General features: G+C 63.3%; 7 protein-coding genes across 7 annotated transcripts; 4 read left to right on the forward strand and 3 right to left on the reverse strand.

The window, feature by feature from the left end:
• Nucleotides 1–1,540: 1,540 nt before the first annotated feature.
• Nucleotides 1,541–3,016, forward strand: AMSG_05935 (uncharacterized protein; the record flags this gene model as incomplete). Its single annotated transcript, XM_013902016.1, has 1 exon — nt 1,541–3,016. The coding sequence occupies one exon, from the start codon at nt 1,541–1,543 to the stop codon at nt 3,014–3,016; it is 1,476 nt and encodes a 491-aa protein (XP_013757470.1).
• A 10-nt stretch (nt 3,017–3,026) lies between these two features.
• AMSG_05936 (26S proteasome non-ATPase regulatory subunit 2) lies at nt 3,027–6,002 on the reverse strand. Its single transcript, XM_013902017.1, has 2 exons — nt 5,894–6,002; nt 3,027–5,588 (listed from the first exon to the last, which is right to left on the reverse strand). The coding sequence occupies exons 1-2, from the start codon at nt 5,972–5,974 to the stop codon at nt 3,048–3,050; spliced, it is 2,622 nt and encodes an 873-aa protein (XP_013757471.1). The 5' UTR covers nt 5,975–6,002; the 3' UTR covers nt 3,027–3,047.
• Nucleotides 6,003–6,474: 472 nt separating this feature from the next.
• On the forward strand, nt 6,475–9,126 carry AMSG_05937 (uncharacterized protein; the record flags this gene model as incomplete). Its single annotated transcript, XM_013902018.1, has 2 exons — nt 6,475–6,604; nt 6,644–9,126. 2 exons carry the CDS (start codon nt 6,475–6,477, stop codon nt 9,124–9,126), a joined length of 2,613 nt encoding a protein of 870 aa, XP_013757472.1.
• Nucleotides 9,127–9,296: 170 nt separating this feature from the next.
• AMSG_05938 (WD repeat domain 3) lies at nt 9,297–12,597 on the forward strand (the record flags this gene model as incomplete). The annotated part of the gene is made up of 2 exons (XM_013902019.1): nt 9,297–9,355; nt 9,865–12,597. The coding sequence occupies 2 exons, from the start codon at nt 9,297–9,299 to the stop codon at nt 12,563–12,565; spliced, it is 2,760 nt and encodes a 919-aa protein (XP_013757473.1). The 3' UTR covers nt 12,566–12,597.
• Nucleotides 12,598–13,016: 419 nt separating this feature from the next.
• On the forward strand, nt 13,017–15,927 carry AMSG_05939 (uncharacterized protein; the record flags this gene model as incomplete). Its single annotated transcript, XM_013902020.1, has 2 exons — nt 13,017–13,165; nt 13,346–15,927. The coding sequence occupies 2 exons, from the start codon at nt 13,017–13,019 to the stop codon at nt 15,261–15,263; spliced, it is 2,067 nt and encodes a 688-aa protein (XP_013757474.1). The 3' UTR covers nt 15,264–15,927.
• Nucleotides 15,214–16,027, reverse strand: AMSG_11922 (uncharacterized protein). Its single transcript, XM_013902148.1, has one exon. The coding sequence runs from the start codon at nt 15,980–15,982 to the stop codon at nt 15,281–15,283; it is 702 nt and encodes a 233-aa protein (XP_013757602.1). The 5' UTR covers nt 15,983–16,027; the 3' UTR covers nt 15,214–15,280.
• A 224-nt stretch (nt 16,028–16,251) lies between these two features.
• AMSG_05940 (substrate carrier family protein S) lies at nt 16,252–17,305 on the reverse strand (the record flags this gene model as incomplete). The annotated part of the gene is made up of 2 exons (XM_013902021.1): nt 16,252–16,795; nt 16,846–17,305. The coding sequence occupies 2 exons, from the start codon at nt 17,303–17,305 to the stop codon at nt 16,485–16,487; spliced, it is 771 nt and encodes a 256-aa protein (XP_013757475.1). The 3' UTR covers nt 16,252–16,484.
• Between the last annotated feature and the right edge of the window lie 830 nt (nt 17,306–18,135).

Genomic DNA, 18,135 nt, shown 5'->3' on the forward strand with positions numbered 1-18,135 from the left:
GGGGGGGGCGGGCAGCGGGAGAGCTTTGATGGCTTGGTTGGTCGGTCTTCCCCCGCTGCAATGAAAAACTGACGAATAATCGAAGAGAAACGTTGAGTTTATCGTTGGTGGCCCGTCACGGCTGCAATTGAGGGCAACGTCGGATTAATCGTTGGTTGATGGCCGGAACGAACAAATTACACGCTCGATTCCAGGTATGACCAGGAAGTCGGCTACTTGGAATAGAACGGGGGCGAAAGGAGAGAGGAAGGGTGATGGAGGAGGTTTTTACGTTTTTAATGAAGGATGTGATGTGGGGAATTGTGGGGGAATGTGTGGTGTGTGTGGGGTGACGGTGGGGGTGGGGGTGGGGGTGGGAAGTGCTACGGGTGGATGATAGAAAAATTTCTGGGGTTCATGGCGTGGCCGATGTCGGGCTGAGCCAGGAGGCGATGAGCGATGAGCATGAGCATTACGTCGGGAAGGAGGGCACAAGAAGGAGGGAACGGGGTGAAAGAGGGTGGTGATGGAATGATAGCTGGGCATGATGGGATGGGTTGAGTGGAGAGGGATGAGAGTAGCTGGGGAAAAAACCAGATAGCGGAGTGGCGTTAGGCTTGTCGTGGACTAACGGGTGTACAGACGTGGAATGGAGGAGAAAGGCATGACTCTAGTACGCTCGAAATAATCCAGAGATGGAGGTGAGGTGCAAGAAGGCTTGGATGTGGTTGCTTTGATGGTTGCCGACAAGCCTATGAAACGCCGAAGAAAGGCTGCAGAGGTGATTTTTCTTGCGCCGCCCGCCCGCCACCTCAGCCATCTAACCATCCCTCCCCCCCCCCCCCCCCCCCCCCACGCACACACACCACCACTACCACTACCATTTCCCCCGTTACCCTATTCCCAACCCCTCACCTCCCCGTACATCCGCATTGCACCGAGTCTGAACCTCCGATTCCGGCGATCTAAAACCCCGCTACCGGCCACCGTCGCCTGATCGCCCTCAGCTGGCACCACTTCACCCGACGACGACTGCCCCCCCCCCGCCCCCCCCCCCCCCCACCGACATGGGCGACGACATACGGCTCCTCCGCGGAGTTGCACTCCTTGCTAACTCTTCCCATGGCCACCATGCAGCCTTTGTATACTCAGGGATGTCTAACAAGACTGCTAGCTTCTCTCCCGCCTCCACCAAGGCTATGGCTACGGGTAGCGGGGCAAGGCGACGGCGACAGCGACAGCGACAGCGACGGCGACGGCGACGGCGACGGCGACGGCGACGGGAAGCGGGATCGGCAGCAGCGGAAGCAACGGCAACTCAACTGATGGGTTCCATGTCATGTCGAAGGAAACCCATTCAGAGTGGGGAAGTACATCCACTACTTATGGTACTCCTAACCCTGATCTCACAGGACATGGTCATGCCACTGTCGGTCATGGTCATGGTCATGGGTACAGCCACGGGCACGGGCACGGGCACGGGCACGACGACGATGGAGATGGAGATGGAGATGATGATGGCATGAAGACTGCTGCAAGTACAAGTACAGGGCATCAAGGCATGCGATCATCGGCATCATCGTCATCATCGGCAGAGCCATTGGCGTTTGGCTTCAAGCCGAGGTACCTTGCTCTCCTCCTTACCCCGCCCAACCTTGTCTCGTCGTACTTTGAGCTCTCGGTTGAGCATCAACTCTTTCTCTCTCGGCCAACGCACTGTGCAGATGGCTCATCGTTGACCTCGTTTACGGTGGCGCTTGTCATGGACGCTGCCGGTGCCAAACAGGTTCCGTGGGTCCTTCCGGCCTTTCGTAGAGTACTCGATCGCACAGTCGCCGCCCTGGCACATGAGCAAGAGCGGACTCAGTTTGTGCTCAATGAGCTCGAGCTCATCGCCCGCATCAAGGCCGAAGGCGCCGACCGAGGCTGGTCGCCGCCCTTTACCACTCAGCGCCTCATTGACGTCTCAGAGCTTGCCCTCGTGCTCTCTTTGGTCTATGACCACTTTGAGCAGGTCTCGGTCGGCGTCCTCCGCGCCTCCACCTTTGGCTGGTGGCGAACGCTGCGGCAGCCGCTCAACATCCGACTCAACTCGTGGCTCGAGCTCAACCTCGCGCTCTCCCTCGATCCCAACGACGGCGCTCCGCCAGCGGTCCTCGCCCCACCCGCCGTCGCTGCCACCACCATGTCTGCCGCCTCATTGTCGCCGGCCTCGCAGCAAGCCGCGACCGCCAGCCCCTATCCGGTCGCCTCGCTCGCCGACTGCCGCCCCTGGCACGCCCTCCTCCTCCTCGACTCGGGCACCTCAATCGTTGTCCGCCTCCCTCCCGACGCCTCGCCCTCACTCCGCGCCCTCCTCCTCGCCGCCTCGCCGCTTGTCTCGTTCGAGGACCTCATGGTTGAGCTTGGCATCCCGCTCGTCACGCTTTATAAGCTCGCTCTCCATGTCCAGCACTGGGGCTGGGCCCGCATCACCGCCACCGTTTCCGAGTCGTCGCTCTTCTGCCGCAACTGGGACACCACGCTCGACCTCGGCAAGGTCGGCGCCTCATCCGAGCTCGCCTCGCTCTGCCTCCAGCTCCTTGCCCCCTTTGACGAGCCGCGCCGCGTTCGCGACGTCGAGCGCATCGACGACGTTCTATGGCTCCTCAAGTACGACCTCATCGTCCAAGTCTGCACCTACTTTTACCTCGTTGTTCCCGAAGTCGACCGTTACCCGGACCCGCTCGCCTCGCCGGCCGACCCCGATCCGCCTCCGCCACTCTCCACCAGCAGCGCCTCACCGCGCTCAGTCGCCGCCAAGAAGCGCCACGCCTCACGCGCTGCAGCAGCCCTCACCCCCGCCGAGCGCGCCTTTATCGACTCGCTCGATCCCTCACCGGCGCGCGACCTCCTCCTTCGCCTCTTCAAGTACTTTCGCGGGAGCCACTGCATCGAGGAGATCATGTGGCGCGAGAACCTCTCGCGCGCCCTCATCCTCGACGTCGCCTCACGGTTTGACGACTTTATCGTCGTCCGCACAACGCCGCACAAGTAGCTCAGTAAACCGCGGCCGTTCATTCTTTACTTCACTCGGACGCGGCCGGGGCGTGGTGCTCCGACTCGGGATTGGCCTTGACAATGACCACGCCCTCTAGCACAGGGGTGTACGCCGTGTACGCATCGTTGGCAAACTCGGCACGCTGCTGGTACTCCATGAGCACGGGCGAGTCGTTGGTCTGGAAGCCAGTGATGGTCTTGGGCTGGCCGGCGAGGCCGACGGTGTTGACGGCGTCGCCGACGCGGACCGCGGTGTAGACCTGTTCCATGTCCTCGTTGAAAGTCATGAGCATGCGCGGGCGCATGGCGAGAGCAAAGAGGAACAGCAGGTAGTGCGACTTGCCGAGGAGGGTGTCCTTGAGGTTGAGCGAGGTGAAGACAACCGAGAGAAGGCCAGCCATGGCCGCGTTGTTCATCAGCAGCCGGTCCGAGTGGTACGGGTTGAGCGTCATGGTGCCCTTGCCCATGTAGAGGAGGCCCTGCGCAATGCGGACGACAAAGAGCGAGTTGGCATCCTTGGAGTAGTACGCCGCGAGCTCGCGGAGCATGGCGGCAATGCGCGCCGAGTTGGTGCCTGCGCCGGCCATGCCGAGCGCGAGGATGGCGCCCTGCGCCACCTGCTCGTCGGCGTCGTGCGAGAGCTTGGACAGCGTGTCCACCACCGCCATCTTGGGGTTGGACGCGTACAGCAGGCCGAGCGCGAGCGGGACCGCGCGCTTGATCTCGATCTCGCCGTACTGCAGCAGGTTGTTGAACGCCCGCAGCGCCATTTCGGACCCGAGCTCCTCGCCCTGGGCGATGAGCGCGATGCCGATCGTCGCCACCGCCTGGTGGAGCGCATCCTCCTCCTCGCCGAGGTGCTCCGAGCACATGTGGAGCATCTTCTGGACCTTGAGCACGTTGCCCGACCCGCAGTACGCGCACGTCTCGATGAGGAGCATGCCGACCTTTTGCAGGTGCTCCGGGATGGCCTGCGCAAGCTCGAGCACAACCTCGGCCGCCTCCTTCTGTCCAAGGAAGACCAGGCCAACGCCGAGGCACATGTACAGCGCAAACGGCGAGTGCAGGTCGGCCTCGGGCCGCTCGAGCAGGGCCTGGAAAATCGACTCGGCAATGTCAGCGTTGCACGAGCCCACAAAGATGATCGAGAGTGCGAGCGACGCCATGCACGAGATCTCCATCGACTGGCTCGAGTCGGTGATGAGCGGCGTGAGCGCCTCGAGCGCCTCGTCCGTGTTCTGCCCGGCGTAGGAGAGCGCGAGGCCAAGAATGGCGCCCAGCCGCACAGTCTCGTCCTCCTCCGACAGCGCTTCCTCCAGCAGCGCGTACGCAATGTCAAACGTCGCCCGCACGCCACAGTTGACCAGCCCGATGGCAAGCATGCCGCCGGCCTTGATGTAGCTCTCGTTCGAGTACGTGTACTTGTCCATCTCAGTGTTGCCAGACTCCCAGTCCCACATGTGGATCATTCCGAGCGACGCCACCGCAGACATCATCCCGTGGTCCTTGTTCTTGTACACCCACTTGGAGTCCTCCACCGTCATTAGCTTGTCCGAGCCGTAGCCGGCGTTGACAAACGCGTTGACAAAGGTCGATGCCAGGTTTGCTCGCGCCGAGTCGACGGCTCCGGCGCCAGACGCCCGCGCAATCGTCTCCAGGTGCGACTTGTAGATGTCCTCCGGCGTCTTGGCCTCGACCACGTCGAGCTCGCGCGCCAGTGTCCGGAAGTGCTCCATCTGCAGCGTGTTGCCCATCAGTGCAAGCAGGTCCTCATCGTCCTCGTGGTCCGCAAGGTACACCCGCGCCGCCCCGAGCATGCAGCAGAGCTGCTTCTTGAGCCCGGCATCGGCCTCGGCGTCCACAGAGTTGTACACACCCGCAATGAGCTCGCGGTCGTTCATCAGAATCGCCACCCGCAGTGCGAGCGCCTTTTGGTCCTGCGCCATGTACACGTCGTACACCACCTTGCGCGCCGCGTTGTCGTCGGGCTCGAGCAGGTAGTTGGCCGTCTGCAGGAGGTAGTCGGCCACACGCACGTAGTTGTCCTCGTCGATAAACGGCAGCACATCCTCCAGCCGTTCGACCTCGAGGAGTAGGTCCACGCCCTCGGCCTCGGCCCGCGTCCGAAAGTAGAACGGAAGCACAAGGTCGACCAGTGCGTTGAGGTCGTCCACGCCCTCGCCTCCGCCAACACGCGCCTCATACTCCTCACCGATCTCCTTCACCAGCGTCTTGATGAACTCGTGCCCACACGACTCAACCTCAAGCTCGCCTGCCAGCTTGTACTTGAGCACCAGGCGCTCCTCCGTCACCACCGCCATCGACACAATCGCCAGCAGGTCGGCAAGCTTGCCAGCAAACTCGGAGCCGTCCTCCGCGCCAGCGTGCAGCTCCATGAGCCCAGCATGGTGCTCCCGAAGAAACTTGAGCGGCTTGGGCACAGAGGTCATCGACGACGTTGCCGACTTCACCACCTCGGTCAGCTCTGCCAGCGTCTCGAGTGTCTTGCCGTCTCCGAGTGCCACCACCAGCTCGTCGAGCTTGGCCTTGAGCTTGGCATCCTCCTCCGACTGCATTCCCCACCGCCACACCACACACACACACACACACGCATACACACACCACACAATGGTCAGTCTCAACATGCTTTTGGAGCATATGCATCCACATGGGCCGGCCACACCATAGGCTGGGCAACCTCACCGCGCCGCTCAAAAATTCGGTTCGGTCCAGCCGCGTTTTGGCGGCGACCTTCTTCCACCTGGGCGACCGACCCTGTGGGGTGGGCGGTGGTATGGGCAAGGGGGGTAGGTGTGACAAAGAGGAAAGGGGGTATACTAGGTAGGTAGAAGAGGTAGGTAAGAAGTATGCGTACAAGCTCAGGCTCTGCATCCACAAGGGAGGCTGTCGCAGTAGTCTTGCTCGTCGTCGTCTTCTTCTCCTCGTCCTTGGCCATGTTGTGCGACCTGTGTGCGAGACGGGTGACCGATGTCGTTTCGCCCGACCACTGGCGATCGGCCGGCGGGTGACCGCCACCCCCCCCCCCCCCCCTTCCCCTCCCCATCCTGCAGCCGTTCCGCACCCAAACTGGCTGATCAACATGAAATCGGAGGCGAAACGAGGTGGGACATGGTGTTGGATGCCACGGTGCGACTGATGTGAGGTTAGGCATGATGTGGGTGGCTGGCGGTCGGCTGGCGATCGGCTGGAGGCACAGCCCCTCCTCCCCTGCGTTTGCGCCACACCTACAGCCGCGCCAGCTCGCGATTGCAAGCCCAAGTGTCAGCATGGATGTCATACCGCGACTGATGTTGCACGTTGTTGCCTTGGATGCGTGATGTGGTCGAGGCAAGCGCAAGCACGCGGACAAACACACGGCATCTTCGCGCCCCACCACGCGCCACAGCGTACGGAAGAGGCCGCGACACACGCGTCTTCGACGTTGGCGTACAGGAGATGCCGGTGCGGACGGTGACCAACTACGGCGAGCTGCTGGAGCTTCTGCCAGAGGTTACGACCGAGTCTGAGGCGACTTGGCGATATGCTCGCGGATTGACTCGGACGCTGGCGAGCCATGCCAGCTTCGGTCCGTTCTATCGGGTTACTTTGGCTGATGCTGGCGAAGGATCTGGTCGTGCTGTGGTGTTCAACACGCGTATTCGGAGCGGTCGATGGGTGGCATATGTGTTTGCCTGGGGAGAGTCTGCTGCTGCTGCCATGGCGAATGCGGTCGAGGAGATGGACGAGTTTGGATGCGGCGAGGTATTTGTCGTTGCCGCCATGAGCAATGCTGCAGAACAGATGCTGCAAGCTGAGGTCGCTATGGATGCCGCCGACTCGCATCCGTGTTGGACACGTGCTAGGGCGTGCATGCCAGAGGGTCACACGCCGGCTCTGTTGCCAGACGGCTACACTGCGCGCAAGCTCGAGCCTGCAGACATCGACGCGCTCTTGCCGACTTGGAAGTACTCGGACGGCGTCTCGCACGACTGGATCAAGGCCATCATGGGCGACCTGGCCTCGGTCGGGGTCTTTGCCTCTGACGGCTCACTCGCCGGCTCGATGGTCGAGTACCCTGACGGCTCATGCGGCATGCTGCACACCGCCGAGGGTCATCGCCGGCGCGGCCTCGCGCGGTACGTGGTCGACGCCATGGCCGCGCAGCTGGCGGCAGCCGGGCGGTCCTGCATGTTTGTCACCATCGAGACGTACAATGAGGCCTCGCTTAGCTTGTTTGACTCGCTGGGCTTTTGCGACGCCGGCCGCGTCGCCTGGGTCTTCTTTGCCAATCGTTCGGCGGGCGTCATGGCTGCTCTCGCCGAAAGCGCCGAGGCCTTTGGGAGCTTTTCGGCGAGTGATCGGCTGCGGACTCTGGCTGGCCTCCAGCGGACCTTCGCCGCCGGCCTCCCGCACAACACCAAGGCTCGGCGGCTGGCATCGGCGGCGCGGGTCACCGCCCGCTGGCCGGACGTCTTCTCCGTCCTAGCCAACTGGATCAAGGCCGCATGGCTGGAGCGGGCGGCTGATGAGCTGCACCAGCTCCTCGCTTTCGTCTGGCCGTTCATCATGTCGAACAAGCCTGCGGTCAAGAGCATCCTTGCCCGCTGGGACGTTGTCGAGGTCTGCCGCGACGTGCTGGTGGATATGCCGGGCAGCGCCGTTGCCGGCTCGGCCGCCGCTGTCATCTCCAAGCTCATCAGCAATGGGCGCAACTGCCACGACCGCATGCTCGGCGAGTTGGTTGTCTCGGCTGTCATCGACGGCGTGGCGGTAGCTGACCGTGTCTGGCCACTTCGCATCCTCTACTCGATGTCGTTTGACTCGCGGCTGGTCCCGGCATTGCTGGCCCTTGATCCGCGGCCGCTCATTCAGGCCGTCATCTGCGAGGAGACAGACAGTGAGGGCATCGTTGTCCGCGCCGCCATTCTGGCTGCAAACCTGTACGGCGGGCCGGACGCCAGCGCGTTGCTGGGCGAGAAAGCCGAGTCCTGCGTGGCAGCGATGGTGGCAGCCGGCGAGGCGACACTGATCGGCGCAGCCTATCCTGCGAGCTCTGGCTCGTTCTTTGGACTGTGGAAGATCCTGGCGGGAATTGACGCGCTGGCGACCCACGAGCCCGCCGCCAAGGCGCTGGGCAGATGCGGCGCGGTCCGCCTTGTGGCTGCCGCGCTGGCGTCTGACGCGACTGCGGGCGACTCGCGGGTGCTTATTCACGGCGTGGCAGCGCTGTGGAGCCTTTCATTTGTGGCCGCCAACGGGGCGGCTATTGCTGCCGACGCTGCACTGGTGATGCGGCTGGAAGAGCTGGCTGCGGGCGGCGCGAGCCAGCCGCGGTCGGTGGTCCGGGCGGCGCGCGGCGTGGTGTGGCAGATGTCTGCAGCATCAAGCGGGCCCGCAAGAAAGAGTGCGGGAAAAAGCAGCAGCGACACGCTCCAGCACGATGTTATGATCTCGTACTCGTGGGCGAACCAGAAGGTGGCGCTCTGGTTGCGTGCGCAGCTTGCGGTGGCGGGGATCTCTGTGTGGATCGACGTGGAGGCCATGAGCGGGTCGACGCTCGAGGCCATGGCCGAAGCTATCGAGTCGTCCCGAGTGGTGGTTGTCCTGCTCTCGCAAGAGTACTCGGTTTCGCAGGCGTGCCGGGTCGAGGCCGAGTACTGCTTCCAACTCGGCAAGCCGTTTGTGCCCGTCAAGGCCACGCCGCGATTCCGTCCGCGCGGCTGGCTCGGCGCGCTCATCGGCTCGCGACTTTACTTTCATCCCACGCCCGACTCGTGGCCCGACATGCATCGTGAGCTAATGACAATTCTCGAGCGACCAAGTGAGTCAGTCGCAGTGGTGGGCGCTGCGAGCGCGAGCGCGAGCACTTGCCCGGCTGTGGCGAGCGCGTCCGAGTGGGTTGCAGCTGTTGGACTCTCCGATCCTGTTGGCTGCGCGCTTGCGCGAGCCCACATCACAACCATGGCACAGATCGATGAGCTTGCCGCGTGGCGGATGCATGCCAGCACCACGCTCTCGGCCTGGACCGAATTTGTCCGCGCCGAACTCGGGCTTGCGCTTTGCGATGCACTTTCGCTCGGTGCTGCGCTACGCGAGCGTCTTTCCTGAGCCTGCCCTGGTCGCCACCGAACGTCTTGACCAGCGACAAAGACGCGAAAAAGCGTTCAGGTCTTACGATGCGTCTGACAACCGCGAGATGAGGTGCGATGCTGTACAGCGCGCCATCCTCGACTCCACTCCTCCGTTTCGTCGCCACCCTGCACACGCCTATCAAGACGATGGAGCGTGAGATTGCGATGCAGGCCAAGGCCCAAGCTAAGGCCATCTCCGACATGATGTCACTCATCAACAGACGAGAGGAGAGAATGATGGAGATCTTGGGCATGATCATGGCTTGATGTACAGAATACACCACTTTACCACACCACCGCCCTCATCTGCATCCCCTCCCCCCCTCTCTCCCCCCCAATCCCATCCCCGATTCCATCCCCTTTCTCATCCCCATCCCCTTCCCCATCCCCTCCCGCCGATCATTCCCATTCCCATCCCTTATCCGCCCAGTATCAACCCCCATCCCCATCTCCATCCTCATCCTCCCCTTGCCCCTCCCCCGATCAGCCTCCCCCCCTCCCCTCCCTCCAACCAAAACGCCCCATCACCCAACCATCCCCCATCCACCACCACTCCACGCCCACCCCAGCCACCCCCTCCCTCCCCCCCCCCCACACACATCACCATGGTCAAGTCATACCTGCGGTACCGCCGTGAGCAAGTGCTTGGACTTGTGCATGCTTCACCGTCACCCCACTCTATTGGATACATTCCAGAGAGTAAGCAGGGAGAGAGTCGGCGGGCCGTCTCGGCAGCCTTGGAACAGATCCTGGTTTGGGACATCCGACGTGGTAGCCTCGAAGGTAGCCTCGGAGGTGGCGAGAGCAATGTGGAAGTTGAAGTCACTTCTTTGATTCTCTCATCAGATGCTTCTGCTGTCTTTGCGGGTTATGCTGATGGTTCTCTTAGAGTTTGGGATTTGGCCTCGGCTTCTGTTCTCCTTACCTTTAATGGTCACAAGTCGGCGACAACTTGCCTCGCAGAGGGTCAAGGCTCTTCTGGCTCGCTTCTCCTCGCTTCGGGTTCAAAGGATACTGACATCATTGTTTGGGATGTCGTCGGTGAGGAAGGTCTCTACCGTCTTCGCGGTCACAAGGACATGATCACCGCTGTGGCTCTTCTCTCCTCCTCTCCCCGCCTCGTTTCGGCCTCCAAGGACTCGCTCGTCAAGGTCTGGGATCTCGAGTCTCAGTCTTGCATCCAGACCCTGGTCGGACATCGTGCTCAGGTCTGGTCGCTCACCTTTTCTCCCGACGAGTCGCGTATGATCTCCGGGGCTGTCGATGCCTGCCTCCGCGTCTGGGATGCTGCGCCCATGGCCGAAGGCGGCGAGCTCGGATACATGGGCCGCATCGATCGCGCCTCGACCGACCGTGTCCTCGACCTCTCCTACGGCTACGGCGGCAAGCTCGTCCTCGCCGTCACCGCAGAGAAGATGCTTGAGATCTTCCGCGTCCGCGACCCGGTCGCTGTCGAGAAGAAGATTGCCCGCCGGCTCCGCCGCCGCCGCGAAAAGGCGACCAAGGCCGCAAAGGCCAAGGCCGCCCTCGCCGAGGCCGCCACCGTCATGATGGTCGAGGGCGCTGAGGCCGAGGCCGCCGCATCCGCCACTGAGACCGATCCGGAGCTGCGCATGCTGGACGGCCGCGACCCGGAGCTGCCCATGGGCTCGGACGAGATTGCGTCGCTGCTGACCATCCGGCTGGCCGCCAAGGTCCGCTCAGCCTCGTTTGCGCCGCCGCCGCCGTCGGCTGCCGGCGCCTCGGGCCTCCCGCCCTCATTCTCGGTCCTCGTCGCTCTCGCCAACAACTCGCTTGAGGAGTACCGCGTCGACCTGACCTTTAAGGAGCTCTCCGACGCCGCAAAGCTGGTCCCGGGCGTCCAGCCGGGCGTCGCCTCTGCCGCCTACACCCGCACCGGCCACGTCGCCCGCGCCGCGCACGCCACTGATATCCGTGCCCTCTCCCTCTCCCGCAACGACGACATGCTCGCCTCGGGCTCCGCCGATGCCATCAAGGTCTGGAACATGTCCACATTTGAGGTCATCCGCGACCTGCCAGCCACCCAGGTCCTCGCCCTCGCCTTTGTCCCGGGCGACCGCCATCTCCTCGCCGGCACCAAGGACGGCGGCCTCCTCATCTTTGACCTCCGCACCGCTGCCCTCATCGACGCCATCCAGGCTCATGAAGGCGCCGTCTGGGCCATCCGCATCCACCCCTCAGGCAACCGCCTCGTCACCGCCTCGGCAGACGCAGAGCTCAAGTGCTGGGACTTTGAGCTCGCAGGCACCGGCCTCGGCCTCGTCCACACCCGCACCCTCAAGATGACCGACGACGTTCTCGGCGTCGTCTACTCGGGCGATGGCAAGACCCTCGCCGTTGCCCTCCTCGACGCTACCGTCAAGCTCTTCTTTGAGGACTCGCTCAAGTTCATGCTCTCGCTCTACGGCCACAAGCTGCCCGTTCTCTCGCTCGACTTTTCGTCCGACGGCGAGCTCATCGCCACAGGCTCGGCCGACAAAAACATCAAGCTCTGGGGCGCGGCCTTTGGCGACTGCCACAAGTCCATCTTTGCCCACGACGACTCGGTCATGCAGGTCGCCTTTGTCCGCCGTACCCACTACCTCTTCTCCGTCGGCAAGGACGGCCTCATCAAGTACTGGGACGCCGACACCTACGACTGCATCCAGATCCTCCGCGGCCACCACGCCGAGGTCTGGACCCTCGCCCTCTCGCGCCTCGGCGACGTCCTTGTCACAGGCTCGCACGACAAGTCGCTCCGCGTCTGGCGCCGCACAGAGGAGCAGCTCTTCCTCGAGGAGGAGCGCGAGGCCGAGGCCGAGCTCGAGCTCGCCTCGGACCTCGCCAAGGATGCCCATCGTGAGGCAAAGGCCACCGAGGACTCCTCTGCCGCCTACGCCGGAAAGGCCACCCTTGCATCCGTCAAGGACGGTGAGCGCCTGCTCGAGGCCGTCGACCTCGCCGTCGCAGAGTCGTACAAGTTTGTCAACCCGGATAAGCCGACCGAGCAGCCGTCGCCGCTCCTCCTTGGCCTCACCCCATCCGCCTACCTCCTCCGCGCCCTCGCCTCCATCCCGCACGCCCACCTCGAGGAGGCGCTCATGGTCATGCCCTTCTCTGCCGTCATGCACGTCCTCCACTTTCTTGAGGCCTGGATCGTCCAGGGCTCCCGCCTCGAGCTCTGCTGCCGCACTCTCAACTTTCTGCTTGTCACCCATCGCAACCAGATCGCTGCCAACTCATCGCTCCTCCTCCTTGTCCGCAAGCTCAAGTCGCTTGTTGACGAGCGCCTCCGCGCTCTCCGCGACACCGTTGGCTTCAACCTCGCCGCCATCTCGGTTCTCCAGGCAAAGCTCGCAGACGCCAAGACCGTCTCCTTTGCCAAGGTCGACACCGCCGCCATGGACGACAACTAGCCGGGCCCACATCAAACGCAGATCAACTGGCGGCGTAGCACACACACACACACTCTCTCACACACACACGCACAAACGCACCCCATCGCCCAGCTCAGCCTCCTGGAGCTGCACAACATCGCGCTCGTGCGACGAAAACGCTCAACCCGCCGTCACTAGCCTCAGGCTCATTCTACGCCGCCCTGTGTCGCGGCGTGGCTTTGACCTCCTTGACCTCGCTCAACATCAGCACCGCCTTTGGCTACCAGCCACTTGTCCCACAATCGGGCGATCCTTCCGCGTAGCGAGGTGCCCTAGCTTGGCAACTCGGTTGTCAGCAGCGCCGTAAAAAAACGCAGAACAACGCCGGGCAAGTTGCCCTCGCTCGCTTCCCCGAGTCTGCCAAGCGGTGGCGATGACGAGCGAACCGGGTGGAGGCCAAGAGGATACGGCACACGACTTGGGAAAGAGCATGGAGTGCCCTACGTGCGGCAAGTACATTCCCAGCTCGTCACAGGTTCTCCATTCTGTTCATTGCGCCAGGAGAGCCTTTGGTTTGGTGCCCGGCGAGTCGGGGACGAGCGAGCAAGTCGCGGCTGCGAGTTCGGCGGCGTCGGGAGCGTCGGCGGGAGGAAGCGGAGGCAGCAGCGAATTACGACCTTTTTCGGACGGATCTTTTTCAGCAAGAACCACGACAGGATCAAGCCGCTGTGATTGGTGTGGACGGACGGAGAGCTTGGGACATGGACCGCAGTGTGCGCTCGCTCTGAGAGAGTGTGTCTATTGCAGTCTCCCTCTGAGGCTCGACGCGCTTGTTGCCCATGAGCCAGTATGCGGCGCGCGGACGGATGTCTGTCTGGCCTGTGGCAACTACGTCCGCCTGTTTGAGTGGGATGCCCATCAGCGGGAGCATGCTGCCGAATCTGGCGAGAATGACGAGCATGATGGTGCTGGCGAGGCTCTGGCTGAGGTTGAGGCTGAGGCTGCCGCGCCGATAGCTCTACACGCGGGTGACGAGGCCGAGCTGCGGCTCGCTGTTGTGGACACAGTGCTTGATGCAGTCGGCATCGACCTCAACCAGGTATCGGACGAGTGCCGGACGGTGCTGAGCGGACTGAGCAGCGGCGGAAAGGCCGAGGTAGCGGCGGCCAAAGCTTTTGTCGTCGACAGCCTCTCTGTCCGCATCCGAGTCAACCCGTTTGCCGGCTTTGCCGACACTGGTACTTTTGCGGTCCAGCTTGCGATGTGGATTCGGTACTCAACGCAGGCTGCACTGACTCGTGGAGCGCGATCGCTACTTGCAATGCTGTTGGACTCGCTGCCGGCGCGCAGTGAGGTGAGCCACATCAATGCGCCTGGCCTGGTCTCGTTCCCGTCGACGATTGTGCACGTGCTCCTCGACGTCGTCCTCCCGCTCCTGCTCGACCGCACCTTTGAGCTCGCTGGTGCGCCGGCGCGGTTTCGGCAGGCTTCATTCATGGCGCCTGCGGCCGAGCCGGAGATCGAACCGGCCGACGCCGCCGCGGCAACCGCACGCAAGATCGCGGCTGCCGTTGCAGCCGCTCATCGCCCGCAGTGGCTAGCGCGGCTGGCTCTTGTCTCGCTGCAGAACCAAGTGCTTGTGCTGGAGCATGCACGCGACAGCAGTAGCCCAGCGTTGGATCCGGTGGTGGCAAGCCTGGTTACTGGTCACAAGGCTGCGATTGAGAGCGCGGTTGAGGACTTGGAACTTGTAGCGCGGAGTCTAGTCCCGCTCCTTGGTCCGCACCATGTTCCAGGCTCGCGGCTTTGTGTGGCGTCGCTGGTAGCATCCCTTGGATATGCTTGCGCGATGCCGAGCCTTCCGCTGGGCGTGGCGCTCTCTGAAGTCCTCGCACACGTGCTGGCGGCGTATCCGTCGTTTGCGGCGCAGTACATGTCGCAGTGGCTGGAAGCGTTGGCGGAGCATAACGATGTGTGCCAGAGCCTGCAGGGCTCGCTCTCGCTGAGCTCGCTGACGGGTGCGTACCAGGTCCAGCGGGTGCTGAGCAGCGTGCGGCTGGCGGCGCGGATGGTGTGGCTCAACCCGCACATGCTGCGGACGCGGGCGCATCTGATGCACATGGTGCGGACGGCCGAGGCGGCGGTGGCAGCACTGGCGATGGCAGCTGAGCGCGAGCCAGCGCTGGGGCTTTGGCGCGATGAGGCAGTGGGCGCGTTTGACGGCCTCATGCGTGGTGTGCCGCTCTTTCTCTACGCCAAGGACGTGCCATACTTGTCGGGATGCGGCGAGATGGCGGCGATTTTGGAGCTGTCGTCGCCGGCGGCGCAGGCTGTTGTGGCAAAACGCATCCTCACTGTGGTGGGTGCTACAAGCGACGACGGCCCGCGGTACGGCTCGCTCCACACTTCGCTGGTTGTCCTGCACCTCATGGTGCGATTGATGGGCCTCGACGACCATCCGCCCGAGCTGGAGAGCAAGTACCTCGAGTTTGCACTGTGGGCGACGGGACTGGTGTGCACCCAGCTCCACGAGGCGCCGCCGGTGTGGATGAGTGCTGCGTCGCCGCTCATCCACTCGGTTCTCGGCAGCATCTTTGTTCATCCTGCCTTTACTTTGCGGCTCTCGGGCGCCGAGGCGAGCTTCATGGCCGAGGTCCTCGGCGGGCAGCCGCCGCCGCTCGCCGCGCTCGCCGATGCGCTCCCCGCCACTGAGCTGCCGGCCGGCAACGATGGATAGTGCGCGGGGAGGGGGGGTCATGCGTTGAGGGCGGCGAAAAAGTCGTCCTCGGTCATGTCGCTGGAAGCCAGAGCCGGAGCCGGGGCCGGAGCCGAGGCGGCGGCAGAGGCAAAGGCTGAAAACTGTACCGCAGCGGGCGAGGCCGATGACAGCGGCGGCACGGTGGCGGTTGTCGGGCTCGGAGTCGGGCCTCCAAAGAGGTCCAAGAGCGAGCTGGGCATGGCCGGCTGGCTTGGAGCAGCTGGTTGGCGAGCGGGCGGAGCGGTCGAGTGCGGCTCTGCGGCGCGGTCCTGAGCGACATCGGCGAGCGAGAGAGCAGCCAGATCCAGAAGCGTACCGGTGGAAGAAGAACTCCTCAGCGAGCCCTTTGAGTTTGAGTGCTTGAGCCTCAACGAGCCCGAGGGCGAGGAGTTAGCCGATGGAGGCTTGACAGCCAGGGGAGCCGGGGTAGACGAGGTGAAGCCCGGCGCATCTCTGGCAGTCGCTGTGATAGCCTTTGCCGCCGCCAGAGCCTTTTCCCCCGACAAAGAAGAAGATCGCCTTGGCCTTTGAAGACGACGTTTGAGCGCGAGGCCACGGACAGGAACAGCAGCTTGCATGTCAAGAAACGCTGTTGGTACCAGACCTTCCTTGCCCGACTCCAACAACCGACACAGACTCCAACCTCTTCCCACATTCCGATCCACTACCACCACACATGCTCCTGCTGACACGCTCATCTCGCCTACGTTCTCCTCTTGGAACTCCTCCAGCACAGGCACCTACTTCCACACCACGGGGAGGGTGGGGGGTGAGGGGGTGTGGGTGGGGTGGGGTGGGGGGAGGGGGGGGGGGGGGCGGGGGTATGACAGGAGGGGGGGAGGGAGGGAGAGGACGTACCTCGACAAGGCGGGAGGCGTCTGCCATAGTGGTGAAGGGGTAGGAGGGTGGAGTGGAGTGGAGTGGTAGTGGTCGTGGTCGTGGTCGTGGTGTGTTGTGTGCCCGGTGTGGTGTGTCGCTTTTCGGCGGAACGAATACAGGGACAACGTGCGGTGCGGGGCGGTGCGGTGCGGTGCTGTGCGTTGGACGGGCGAAATGGGTTTGGTGGTTGTGGTGGCGGTGAGGTGGCGGAGGGAGTGCGAGGCGATCGATGAATGGGTGTGGTGGCGGTGCAATGGCGGTGAGGTGACGGAGAGAGTGCGAGGGCTGATAAGTCGATGGGCCGAAGAGCAGGCCAGTGAGTCACAGCGCAGGCTCGGGCGAGGGCGAGATGATAGGGGCCACATCGGAGGAGAGGACCGACATGGCGAGCTCATAGGCGGCAAACGTAGCGGCGTTGACGGGAAAGGCGCGGATGAGGGTGGTGCCGAGGCCGCGGTAGAAGGCCTTGAATCCGCCGCGTCGGTAGAGGGTGGCAGCGACCGAGGCGATGCGCGAGTCGGCGGTACCTGGCGGGAGGTGGCCCATGGCCTGGACCCGCGACTTGATGATGTCGACCGGGTACGAGATGGTCCAGCCGACGCAGCCGGCGACGCCACCGGCCGTCAGTTGGCCTAGCGCGCCCACCTCAGCCGACGACGGCGTCCCGGTCAGGGCTGCCCACCGCGCTTGCTTCCCTCGTACGAGGCAAAGTACACACCGTAGAACGCCATCTCGCGGAGCGCAGTCACCGTCCACCCGTGGGTGATGCCCAACGGACGGGCACCCGAGTCGACCACAAGCTTGAACGTCGAGTAGTACGAGCCCGTTCCGCGGTTCACCTGCATCACCGTTTTGATCAGCTCGGTAGGCGAGGTGACCAACGAGACCGGGAGCGCCGTCCCGGCCCCAGACAGCCACAGCATGCCAAGCGGCGTGGTCGACTCGTCGTCTTTGAGCCCGAGCAGGACTTTGATGTACTCGTTCGACGCAAAGGCCACAGAGTTCTCCATCATCGCTCCGGCGAGCGGCGCGTAAACGCCGCGGAAGAGGCCCACCACGCCCTCTTCGGCCACAATCTGCCGGAGCAGCGAGACAATACCCGGCCGCACCCCAGCCCCGGCTTCCTCACTCGCCGTCTGCATCAGCACTCGGATCGTGTCGAGCGGAAAGCCGACAAAGTTGGCAGTAGCTGTTCTCCCCTCCGTTCATTCCACGGTCAATTGAACGTGCGACAGTGAGTAGTTGACCGACGCTCCACACCGCTCGCATCTACTGTCGGACGAACATGATCTTGGTATGTACACGTAGCGCATGCTTTGTGCAATGTAACCATGTCTCGGAAATCATTGCCGCATGGCTTCAGCACGTTGCAGGGGCGCTGCAAAGCCAGAAGGAGAGCGTGGCCAAAAAGGTGTTCATTCCCGCCAAAATTGGCACGCCGCCCGCTCTGCCCGCACCTGCCAGAGGAGGATGGTCAAGGGGAGGGGGGGGGGAGGGGGGCATGAGGTGTCACGACTTGAACGTACCGCCAGAAAACGAGCCAGCAACAAAGGACTTCCAATCTGGGAGGAAGCTGACCTGGTCACATCCCTCTTCTCCGCTCGGTGGCGTGGCCATGGCTCCGCTCAGAGCGCCGAGTTGAGTGCGACGAGGGATGTCGTCGGCGGGCCGGCCAAACGCCAGCCAAGTTGGACCATGAGCCTGCCACCTCTGCCAGCCTTTTCTTTTGTCAACCTATCTTTTTTTGCCACGGGCGTGAGCTGGAGTGGGCGCGACAGAAGTCGCCGTCGTGAACACGGTGGCGGCGGGGGCGGGAGAAGGGGGGGGGGGGTGATGCCGAAAGGTTTTCGTTATTCTCAGCATGTCGATGTGGGGGAAGTGAAGGATGGAGAGACACTCCTCCCCCGCACCGAGAGGAGAAAGTGCAACTGGGGTCCGGCCGAAGTTAACTAGCAGTCCGACCCCCCCCCTA

This window comes from Thecamonas trahens, assembly GCF_000142905.1.
Source record: "Thecamonas trahens ATCC 50062 unplaced genomic scaffold supercont1.25, whole genome shotgun sequence".
In the NCBI taxonomy this organism is placed as follows: Eukaryota; order Apusomonadida; family Apusomonadidae; genus Thecamonas; species Thecamonas trahens.